The 13,032-nt window shown below is 42.9% G+C and overlaps 1 protein-coding gene across 6 annotated transcripts in view; it reads left to right on the top strand.

Annotated features, from left to right (window-relative positions):
• DCLK1 (doublecortin like kinase 1) overlaps positions 1-13,032 on the top strand; it is a 487,270-nt gene that overhangs the window by 343,746 nt on the left and 130,492 nt on the right. For all 6 annotated transcript variants that reach the window (XM_077298215.1, XM_077298213.1, XM_077298216.1 and 3 more), the window contains one exon: positions 3,359-3,505. In XM_077298215.1, the coding sequence (XP_077154330.1) occupies positions 3,359-3,505 (147 nt within the window). The remainder of the gene's footprint in view (positions 1-3,358; positions 3,506-13,032) is intronic.

The following is a 13,032-nucleotide window of genomic DNA, read 5'->3' on the forward strand; positions in this document are numbered from 1 at the left end:
CTCCCAAAGTGCTGATCACAGCTAGGTCATCTGGGAACAGTTTCTGGTCAGGCCGCCTTGCATTACACAAATCAAAGTATAAAAAAAGTACTTATTATCTTTTTTAATTTTTCAACCTATTTACAGTTCTAAGTCATATCAAGTAATAAGAAAATGTGACAGGTTGACTGAAACCAGTGATGTTGGGGATCTTACTCCAATAGAGATCTGTAAAAGATCAAATATCTAAATTAATACTTTCATCCCGGCTGCAATAAAGGAAAGCATATATTTTACATTAGTGATTAGAACAAGGAAAGCAATACCAGATAAGTAGTTATACCATAGAATAGCAGATTGTGTCTTTTTATTCTGTTGTTCTTGTAGATAATAAATACATTTTTATGATCTGATGAGAAAAAAAAACTTTGCAGGCTGGGTTTCCATTCTGTGCTGCTGCCACTTGTGGCCACGAATGGTGGGCATTGGCCACGTATTTCTGTGGGTGAACAGAAGAATTCTTATTAAAGGCTATGGACACCTTTGAGATAGAAAAAAACATATTTTAGATGTGTTATTGTTAGTAGTTGCTAGAGATGGGAGAAATGGTTCTCAGGACTCCAAGCCAAGAATACCAGAAGGTAAGGAGATTTGCAGGGATCCAATCCAGCTGTCACAGATTACTGACCTGGCTGATGGAGTCCTACACATCACTGCTCCCATCTCTAGTGGTTCCCTTTAGGTAAGAAAATTGCACTAAGTTTCAGTCTACATTCTTCATCCAATTTCAGAACCCCTGATATGCAGTGTGCGGCCTGATCCAAGTTGTTGGAGTGTCCCTCCCTGTAATATAGGCTGTACGAGAGCTCATATCTCATATATGTCAGCACAGCTCCACAGTAATCTCCTTTTCTCCTGTTTTCTCCTTGTCTGCAGCCTGTTGTTTATGCCTCTTCTGATATGTTTTCTCTCCTCCTTGGATCTCCCTCCCTGCTGCTATCTCTAAGGCCGGCGTCACACTAGCGAGTTTTACGGACGTAAGAGCGCAGAAAATACGTCCGTAAAACTCGCCAAACAAACGGCACAATTATTCTCAATGGGGCTGCTCCTATCAGCCGTATATTACGGTTCAGTATTATACGGCTTTCTACGGCCGTAGAAAATCGCAGCATGCTGCGTTTGTCAGCGTATTGCGCAAATAATACGCCAATGAAAGTCTATGGTGGCGAGAAAAATACGGATTCCACACGGACCAGCAGTGTGACTTGCGAGAAATACGCAGCGGTGTTATTGAAAAGCCGGTAATTCAATTGCCGGCTTTTCATTTCCCCTGCCTAAACCCGACATGATATGAGACATGGTTTACGTACAGTAAACCATCTCAGATCCCCATTTTTTTTGCATATTCCACACTACTAATGTTAGTAGTGTGTATGTGCAAAATTTGGGCGCTGTAGCTGCGAAAATAAAGGGTTAAATTGCGGAAAAAATTGGCGTGGGCTCCCGCGCAATTTTCTCCGCCAGAGTGGTAAAGCCAGTGACTGAGGGCAGATATTAATAGCCTAGAGAGGGTCCATGGTTATTGGCCCCCCCTGGCTACAAACATCTGCCCCCAGCCACCCCAGAAAAGGCACATCTGGAAGATGCGCCTATTCTGGCACTTGGCCACTCTCTTCCCACTCCCGTGTAGCAGTGGGATATGGGGTAATGAAGGGTTAATGCCACCTTGCTATTGGAAGGTGACATTAAGCCAGATTAATAATGGAGAGGCATCAATGATGACACCTATCCATTATTAATCCAATTGTCTGAAAGGGTTAAAAAACACACACACATGATTAAAAAGTATTTTAATGAAATAAACACACAGGTTGTTTTAGTATTTTATTGCTCTCTCAATCCAGCTGAACACCCTCGCTTGGCAAAATAATAAACCCACAATATACATACCTTCTGATGACCTGTCACGTCCCACGAGGTAATCCATCTGAAGCGGTTAACTCAATTTACAGGCAGGAGCTGCGCTAAAGCACTCGCTCGTGCCTGTAACCCCCGGGGAATGAATGAAAGCTGAGTGATCTGTACTTACATTGAGTTGCGGTGAGGCGCCCTCTGGTGGATGAACTCATGAACTGGAGCCTTGGAAAAGTTCCCACGCTCGAGTTCATATGAGTTCATCCACCAGAGGGCGCCTCACCGCAACTCAATGTAAGTACAGATCATCCTGCTTTCATTCATTCCCCGGGGATTACAGGCACGAGCGAGTGCTTTAGCGCAGCTCCTGCTTGTAAATTGAGTTAACCCCTTAAAAAAACGGACCGTATTGTCTTACGCTGAGTGTGACGCCGGCCTAACTGTGAGAGAAGAGAGTGCAGAGAGAGCAGATAAAGGAATTACAGGCACTCTACCCCAGGAAAATTATCAACTTTTTTTTTTTTTCAATTAAGACTATTTAGAAAGTCCCTTACAGAAAACCTGTCATGTCCAAACCCGTCATATCCACACTAGACCCATATCTGCAGGTAAATGGCGTTAAAATGTTTCCTGACCGCCTTACTGGAATCTCGGCTACAGCTAGAGAATCAACGTACATCCTCCCGGCAGCCACTCACTGTCAGTAATAGGGCATTATAGCTGAGCGATAACACTCACTGTAATCACTCCCTAAAACTGTGATTGACAGCTCCCTCTGCACAGAGGCGCAGCAGAGCAGGCTGTCAATCAACGCTTGTCTGGGAGTGAACAACGTATAGTGAGCAATGACTGTAGCGATTGATTGCAGTTATTTATTCCAAAGGGCTTGCAACCAAATATTAAGCTGAGGGTGCCAACAATTTTGTCCGGGCCATTTTGGGGGTTTTGTGTGAAATTATGTCCAATTTGCATTTTTTTCTCAATTTTTTTGTGTTGTTCCTTATTTTTCCAAGGAAATAAACATGTGTATAACAAAACGTGTAATGTCAATAATTTTTTGGAAGAAATACTTCATTTTCTGGAACAATTTCAAGGGTGCCAACACTTTCAGCCATAACTGCAAGTTCATTTTTCTCCCGGCAGCTGCACTTTCAGTAAGGCGGCCAGGCAGCATTATATCTCTGTTTATCAGCAGATTAATCCTATAACAGCCAGTAAAGAGCATTTTTGCATGAGACAAGGTATACATAGCCTTAAAGATCACGCCACCATTGGCCTCCACATGGGGGCGCTATCTCACCCACAAGTGGCCAGCACAGTATGAAGATCCAGCCGTCAGCTGAAGCCAATGAGCACTTACTGCAAGGAGGCTGACGACATCTCGGCTTTTATTTTACTCTATAAACAGATTATTATTTTACTGTGTTTTTAATATGTCTTCAGGAGATTATTTTGTCTTTTTCAGGGCGGGGATCTGTTCGATGCCATTACCTCTACTAACAAATACACAGAACGAGATGCCAATGGGATGCTCTATAACTTAATGAGCGCTATCAAGTATCTGCACAGCTTGAACATTGTTCATAGGGATATCAAACCTGAAAATTTGTTGGTAAGTACCACAAGAACATGATGGAAAAATGCCAATATAGGTTCTTACTAGTGATGAGCGAACATGCTGGGATAAGGTGTTATCTGAGCATGCTCTGGTGCTAACCAAGTGTCTTCGGCGTGCTCGAATAATATATTCAAGTCCAGGGATTTCCTGTTTGTTAGGCAATCCCTCCATGTGCTGCAGCTGTCTAACAGCAATGAGACATGCAGCTGCGGGGACTCAAATATATTATTCGAGCACGCCGAAGTCACTCTGTTAGCACCCGAGCATGCACCATAACACCTTACCCCAGCATATTCGCTCATCACTAGCTCTTACCCTTCTGATAAAGCACTTGCTCACCAGCCTGGTATGTATCATGCCATCTTTTGCTACGTTTGTGGTGTAAATGATAGGCTATACAGCGCTTATTTGATTTATGGTATATAGTATTTGTGCCATAAAGAATGACTGTTTAAAACCTGTTAGCCAAGTGGCCATAGATATAAGGGTATTATTTGTTACCCATGCCTCATTCACAGTACAGTGCGTCCGTCTGGATCTCTTCAAGTGCAGTAACTTGTAGCTTATGAGCCCTAATGCAAAATCTTCGACAGAGCCCCAATTATCACGAGACTTTAACAGTATTGGTCTTCTCATATAGACCAAAGGGACCATTTTGGACTCTTAGGCTCAGGGGGGATTTCACTTTTAGGAAAGTGGACCTCAAGCATTTTCTTGCGATGTAACAAAATCAGACAGCACTCCAGTGCCGCCTCGCCCACACAGCTCCAGGGTCAGCGTTGTTTAGATGACAGTTCTCATCACCGCTGCAGCCAATCACTGATCTCATAGACTCGTGCTTTCTGCATCGATTGAGTTCATTGAATGGATTCAGTGCTGATGTGAACTGTCGACGTGATGTCACCGCTGCAGCCAAAAACTGTGAGATCAAAGCCGAGGCGAATAGCCGGCGCTTTTACATTACAAGAAACATTTTGGATCCTCTTTTCTAATATTGTGAAAACTCTTTCCATTGTCGTGCGTAAATAGAGACTTCCTACTACTCCTGTTGGAGGACCCTTCTCATGGACCTTTCTGGACCTTCCTGTAATATTCTTCTTTGCCAGTGCACAGATTTAGCGTCAAGACTACAAAGTAAAAGTTGTGGTAGAACACACTTACTATTAAAGGGTTATTCCGACCCTAGGCGGAAGTTTTGGAGACACTATACACAGATTTTCGGTAACTCCGATTCACTGCTATGGTAGATACAGAAATAAAAGAGTTCCGCCTCACTGGGCTGTTTCCAGAATAGCGCCTTCTGTGGTCGGGGTTGGATGCTCATATTCGTGTCTCCGCCATGGGCAGAGTAGATGGGAAGAACTGGGTAAGTGATGTTCTTCTCCTGGAACTCCTCTGTATGTGGTATCCTCTAAAGCTATGGATAGGGGGAAGAACACCCCCAGGTTAGGGCAAAGATTGTCAGTCAAGACAAGACTAAGCCAGTATATTTATTAAAAAATGTCCTAACTATTGAAAGTTGGCATTAGGCAAAACTCTTTAGGAGGAGGGAAACGTAGAAGATGGCTGCACTTGGACAAGGTCAATTCCTTCGATGCCACTTTTCATGTGCTTAGCATTTAGTGTAATAATTGAGCTCTCTCTCATTACAGACTGAGATTTATCGCGCTCTTCTGGGCGAGATATATACGGTATTTAATTATACATAGAAGGCTTTATGGCGGAGCTGTAGCGATCGTGTCAGCGGTCAGTAATAGTGTGAGACACAATAAGAACGGACGTCTCTCGGGGTCTTGGCGGCTCATCCATTAGTTCTCAGGCAATCTTTCTACACACTGAACTTTTGACAGATTTAGCCTGCAGCATGTTTTAATGGGGAGAAACACCTGGGACAAAAAAAGAAGGCATTAGAAATGTAGAAATTGTCCCACGTGATATCCAAAACATGTAAAGTCACATTTTTAGGGTAAGATTATTATTATTATTATTATTATTTATTTATATAGCACCATTAATTCCATGGTGCTGTACATGAGAAAGGGGTTACATACAGAGTTATAGATATCATTTACAGTAAACAGGTTTACAGTGACACACTGGTACAGAGGGGAGAGGACCCTGTCCTTGCGGACTTACATTCTATGGGATAGTGGGGAAGAGACAGAAGGTAGGGGTGAGGCGGCTGCGGCTCTGGCGGTGGTGGGGCGGCGGCTCGGTTATTGTAGGCTGTAGGCTTTCCTGAAGAGATGGGTTTTCAGGTTCCGTCTGAAGGATCCGAGGGTGGTGGATAATCGGACGTGTTGAGGCATGGAAGATAAACTTGTCCCCATAAAACGTAAATTATATTTCTATATTAAACCTAAAAGACACAATGAGACCACATATGGGGCACATACATGTCATTCATGCCCCTTCTCTTTCACTATAGGATCTGACTAATCTCTGTGCTGTGCGCCCCGCTAAGCTGAGTAATGCAGCTAAACATAGCGTGGCGCTCACCATCAGTGATACAGGTCATTCACCAGGGCAGATACTCGTCACAGCCCAGGATACAAGAAGCAGATGAGAACGGTGCTATAGTACATAGTACTATAGTATCTGATAGCAGTGCAGTACCTGTGGAAATACATATAATAGAGGGCTACATAAAGCACAGCGCACATTCACTAGTAGGGGTGGAGAGGAGACTGCTCTGTAGGTATAGCTGTGACTCACCCTTAGGGTCAGCTGTGGATGACCGTGTACTCATCTGACAGAATCGGGTCGATTGTGCAAATTACACTCTGATCAAACTCTTGTGAGAATGTGATTAGAGTGTCAGTTTATTGTTCTCTAAGTCTCTCGAATGAGGAGAAGATGGAGGAAAAAATCACTAAATCTTCTCCATTCTGTCAGTGCTTGGAAATCAGACTGCACTCAGATGTCATCTGATGGTTTCAACTGACTCCTTTACTTGCATAGCCAAGAAAATGTGCTTGTCTGTCCCTGCCCTAAACAGAACTTTTCACCAGATCAAGTGACCAGTTTTTGCTCTTATTTCATTCCCGTCGCTCTACTGAGAAATCCATTTTTAGATCTTTTAAAATCCGCTGTACGGTTTCAGAGGCCTTTTTATTTAGTTCTCATTTTATGGTCTTTTCTAAGAGGGCATTACTCAGAGGGAAATAATGCAGAGTACCTTAAAAGCCCGCCCCCGAGGATCCTGTGAGCCATGCCCACTTATAAAGATCATAAACATTAGCACTAAATAATAAGGTCCAGATTCTGCTCCAACCCCCTTCCCTGCCACTCATCCATATGGCTAAACTTTGTATCCGTATAGATTTTACAAGCTCTTTGTAACCCTTCCTATTTCACTTTGATTTACTATGTGGTAAAAAAAACCAGCTGAGAGGAGCTATAAAAGACAGATAACAATCACAAACTCTATCATTTGACCATAAAAAGTGATCTTTAATAAACCCTTTTAATAAAGCATTTTCGCTCCTACATATTGCCAGCAAGGCTGCCATTGAGCTGTACTACACCAGCGATATATAACCTGCCAAACTTTCATCATAAACACATCGGCCCCAACTCCATTTACCTTTGCACCTGTTTTTTGTATAATTTTGCGTGCTTTGCACGCTTTTTGTGCTGACATCCAATTAACTCACAGACTTGTATTTAGCGGCAGATTGTGACGGATGGCCTCACGTTTCATCCATTTTTCGAAAATTTGTTTTCCGGCGGCCGGAGAAAATGGACATAGTAACTTTTTTTGTCCGTTGAAAAAAAAGCAGAGCGACGGATCCGTCGGCGTCCAGAGTTTGTTATAATGAAAGCCTATGGCGCCGGATACGTGAAATGATGAATCCGGCAACGGATTCCGGTTTTTTTCAATTGAGCGTGCCCCGTGGCAGCATTTTCCCTGGGGTTTTCTCTCTCCCTCCCTCCCATAGAGTCAAGCTGTATTTTGTCACATTGCAGTGAGCCCATATACAGCATCGGCACAATGGAAATGCACTTCTCATAGTCACTAAACATATTGCTCCGCTTCTTTTTAGTGATAAGTGAGTGTACTCGTTGCTCGGGTGGTCTCGAGTATTTGTGAGTCCTCGGAGATTTAGTTTTCATTGCCGCAGCTGCATGATTTACGGCTACTGGACAGCTTGATTACATGTGGGGATTCCCTAGCAACCAGGCAACCCCCACATGTACTCAGCCTGGCTTGTAGCTGTAAATCATGCAGCTGCATAGACAAAAACTAAATCTCCGAGCAGTCATAAATACTCAGAGGTCACCCAAGCGTGCTCTGGAAAACCCCAGCAACGAGTACACTTGCTCATCACTACTTCTTTTTATTCGGCTGTGTGCTACATTGGAACCAAAAGCTGTGAGTAAATTTGGGAACGTATGTAAAGTAAGCTGCGGAGACACCATCACGTGTTTCTCAACGCAAGCAATGAATAGCCAGGCCTTTCTCCGGGAAGGAACAACCACGGGAAGGGCAGCATCCAATAAAGGAGAATATCCAATAAAGGAAGACCACCTATGCCAAGCATGGTATCCATCCACAAACAGCTGTTTCGGGGTTTTTGCCCCTCATCAGTGTGGAGTAGGAAACTGGCTATTAGGAGCAGTGCCTGGGGAAAGGCTATGAAGGAACAGATGAATGACCTCGGGGAGACCAAAACATCCAACACTGCGGAGACACCATCACGTGTTTCTCAACGCAGTGATCCAGAACACTGCCCCCATCCCTTATGGGAAATATGCAAACGTATGTAAAGTAAGCTGTGGAGACACCGTCACGTGTTTCTCAACGCAAGCAATGAATAGCCAGGCCTTTCTCCGGGAAGGAACAACCACGGGAAGGGCAGCATCCAATAAAGGAGAATATCCAATAAAGGAAGACCACCTATGTCACGCATGGTATCCATCCACAAACGGCTGTTTCGGGGTTTTTGCCCCTCATCAGTGTGGAGTAGGAAACTGGCTATTAGGAGCAGTGCCTGGTGAAAGGCTATGAAGGAACAGATGAATGACCTCGGGGAGACCAAAACATCCAACAAATTTGGGAAAACACAGTGCAATGCAAATTGAATTATTATAATTAATATAATTAATATATTATTAATTAATAATTATTAATATAGAAAAAGTTATCAGACAGTTATCTATTGGTAACCCAAAAGTAATGCATGCTATTATATGGTGCCATGCTGACAGCACTGCTTTCTCTACGCCTCTGCAACAAGCTTATAGCTGGGTATCTCTAATGTAAAGTTAGGTTACTCAAAACAAAAAGGCGCTTTAACACCTTGGTGACGGAGCCACATTTTTTAAATCTGACCAGTGTCCCTTTATGTGGTAATAAAACACTTCAACATATCCCAGTGATTTTGAGATTGTTTTTTAGTGGCACATTATAACTTATGATAATGGTAAATTTAGGTTGATATGTTTTGTGTTTAGTTATAAAAAAAATCAGAAATTTGACAAAAATGTAAAACAATTTGCAATTTTCAAACTTTGAATGATTATCCCTTTAATCCAGATAGTCATACCACAGAAAAACATTAATAAATAACATTTTCCACATGTCGGCTTTATATCAGCACCATTTGTAAAATGTTACGTTATTTTGTTAGCCTTTTAAGAGCTTTAAAAATGCAGCAGTAATTTTTCATATTTTCAAGGAAATTTACAAATTATTTTTTTTTTGTGGGACCTATCTAGGTTTGAAGTGACTTTTGGGGTTCTATACATTGGAAAACCTTCAAAAGTGGGACCATTTTTTAATATCACCGGCATCAGGGTTGGACAGATGGAGCACAGAATTGGCTTGTATGCTGATGATGTTATTCTATCCTGTGTCAACTTGGAGACATCCTTGACAGCTATTACCTTGGAACTCGGGGAATTTAGTAATGTGTCATACTACAGGTTGAATCCCACGAAGTCCTTGTTGTTTCCGGTGGCGGTTCCATGCGCGGCCAAGTCGAAAATGGAGGCTGAGTTTCCATTTAAATGGATGACAGAGGGTATCCCGTACTTGGGAGTTATATTGACGGGCTCTGAACAGATTGTCGAGAAGAATTTCTCTAAATTGATCACACAGGTTAGGGCACAACTTGACCATTTTCACATAGTTATGACATCCTGGATTGCCAGAATTAATGTTTTCAAAAATGATGATCCTGCCTAAAATACTGTATCTCCTTAGGTGTATCCCATTAAAAATCCCCAAACGTTTGATTTTGAAATTACAAACTATGACATACGATTATATTTGGTCACACAAAAAATCTAGAATCTCTAGGACCTTGATGTACTATCCGTACAAACGGGGAGGGCTGGGAATGCCGAACCTCATGCTGTACCATATAGCGGCCATACTAACTGGACTTAGAGACTGGTGGCAGGCGGACAAAGACCATAGATGGCTCCAAATAGAAAACTACTATGCCAAAACTAGATCTACCCGCACGATTCTTGAGGCTGAATCTATTGCAATCACTGATTATTCCCCAACCTTACCAACCATGAAAATTGCGCTCCACTATTGGAGGACACTGGTCCCTTCCTTGATTAAATTATCTCATGACTCCCTATCCTTAAAAGCCCTTGAGACACACATCCCATTTATTAATCTCCAGCCTTGGGTTGATGCTGGAATCGTAACATTACCGCAGATATTGGGTACCACTGGCCTTATCCCCTTTGACCACTTGGCCTCCAACTTCCCGAATGTCCGGAGATATTTCTATCAATATTTGCAGATACGTCATCTACTTCATAATTCCCCAGACTCGCCTTTCTTCAACTCCCATTTAAATAACAGGGTTAATGGTTATTTCTTGTTGCCTGACTCTGGCCTGAAGGGAATTTCAATATTATATAAAGCCTTAAACGACCCAGCAGAAGATGTTAAACTGCCATATATGATCAAGTGGGAACAGGATCTGGACTTCCTATCTGACCCGATAGATTGGGAAGAGGGCTTGGGTGAAGTATTACGGGTATCTGCTTGCGTCAATCATCTCGAACAATTGAAAAAAGTACACCTTAGATGGTATCAATATCCGGTTCAGGTGGCTCACTATGACCCTGCCGGGTCGGACAAATGCTGGAGGGGGTGCAGTCACAGGGGAACTCTGGAACATACCTGGTGGTCGTGTCCAATTCTTCAACCCTGGTAGAGAGATATGGACCTTTTAATTGCACAGGTCTTGGGGATCCAGCTGACTCTGTCACCTAGGTAGGCCATTCTTCACATCGGCCTGGAGGACATTCCACACATACTTCGAGGTACACTATCACATATTCTAATAGCTACCAGGTTATTAGTCGCCTCAAGATGCAAAGACACTAATTCTCCCAATATTAGTGAATTAATTAATAAACTTAATGTCCACTGCCAATATGAACTCACCTTGGCTCAGTCCATGACTGCCAAAACCAAAAGACAAAATATTTGGCACCCTTGGTCACATAGTGGTCATTCCTCTATTGACCCGCACCACCTTGTTTGACCGTTTACTTGAGTGGGAACAAGTAAGCATAATTGACATGTCTGTTTTTGTGTTTGTAATATTCTTATTCTGCCACAGTTTGCCAGGTCCCCTTGTCTATAACTGAACTGGTAGATAATGTCTTGTGAATGCCTATACTCCTTTCCTCCCCCCCTATTCCCCCTACCGTACCTACCCCTCCAATCCCCCCCGTTTCTCTCCCCTACTTCCTACTTCTTCCTTTCTGATTGGTTTTGTTTTTCTCCTTACTTATTTCTGGTCATTTTTAGTTGACCTCTGTTAGGCTACTTTCACACTAGCGTCGTACTCGGCCCGTCGCAGTGCATCGGGCCGACGTACCGAAGCTAGCAGTGAATGTGCCGCACAACGGGGGCAGCGGATGCATTTTTCCAGCGCATCCGCCGCCCCATTGTGAGGTGCGGGGAGGTGGGGGTGGAGTTCCGTCCGCGCATGCGCGGTCGGAAATGGCGGTCCGTCGGCAGCAAAAAACGTTACATGTAACGTTTTTTGCCGCCGACGGTCCGCCACAACACTGCGCAACCGTCGCACGACGGTTGCGACGTGTGGCAAAGCGTCGCAATGCGTCGCCAATGTAAATCTATGGGGAAAAAACGAATCCTGCAAGCACTTTTGCAGGATACGTTTTTTCAACCAAACGACGCATAGCGACGTGCAGTGCATGACGCTAGTGTGAAAGTAGCCTTACTGTTATTACTGTTTGACTGCACTGTATTGTTTTGGAAATCTTCAATAAACACTAATTGATAAAAAAAAAAGTGGGACCATTTTAAAAACAGCACCCGTGCACATATTGAAAACTGCTGTCAGGTAGTTTATTAACCCTTCAGGTGATTTTCAGGAATTAACGCAAAGTGGCATGACAGGAAATGAAAATGTGATTTTTACCACCTAAATGTTGCTAACATCTGACCATGCCGCTATAGCCCGGCAGACTTTAAGGCCGCTATTTGACCGTGGGAAACATCTGGGCCACGCAATCATGATCTGAGGGCACCGATGGGGATAAACAGAGAGAAGCTCCACTTTGTTAACCATTTATATGATATAGTCATTATTGACAGCAGCATCGAAGGGGTTAAACAGATATGGATGATGCCGACACTGATCATGGCTGATGCAGCAAGTTGTCAGCTATAGTGGACAGCCGACAGCTGCTGGATTGTCACCTGTATGGGGAGACTATTCTCTTATAAATAAAATATATATAAAAATGTATTGATGGTCATTAAGGGGTTAAAACTGCAATGAATTATCTGCCATTTCTATATCCTACGCACATCGTTTCATAAGGGAGGCATGTGGGTCATGTTTGCCTGTGGACATAAAATTGCGTGTCCATTGGCGCCACTGCAGGTGGGAACGGTTCTCGTTGCATTGACTGTCGGACTTTGCTGGTTTCAAAAATGCAAGTGTTATGGAAATATTAGGGTTGGATAAATATATCCCTGTGTGTGCTGTGGCCGCTCCCAATTAGACTGAGTATTTTGAGCGCTCATCAAGAATGGACTGTACACAACTGTGACAGAACAACATTCCATCAATACTGATACTTTATTGTACATACATAGTTTTATATTTTCACATAGAAAGGAGTGGTTAGGGGTTGTCAGGGGTGGTTAGTTAATTATCATATTGTCTAGCTCCTCTGTCATTGGTTATCTAAACATATATGGAATATTGTGATTAATGCTTATATGACTGCTGATCAAGCAACTAAACTCGAGTTCTCTGTCTAGGACAAAGTGGAGACACCTGACCAGCAGTCACCAAACATCTGACTCTGTTCTGCTTTTAGGGGTGGAAAACCCCATATGATCTGTCTGGGTTATATCAGGCTTATATCAGTTCAGTTCGTGTCAGCCATTTTAAACCATTGATTATAATATATATATTAGCTGTGAGCATATAAGTATATATTTGATTATAGAGGAGTATACATGCAAGTGAGATCTACATGATATATATATTTCTATCACAAGCCCC

This window comes from Ranitomeya variabilis, chromosome 3 (genome assembly GCF_051348905.1).
Source record: "Ranitomeya variabilis isolate aRanVar5 chromosome 3, aRanVar5.hap1, whole genome shotgun sequence".
NCBI classification, from domain to species: Eukaryota; Metazoa; Chordata; class Amphibia; order Anura; family Dendrobatidae; genus Ranitomeya; species Ranitomeya variabilis.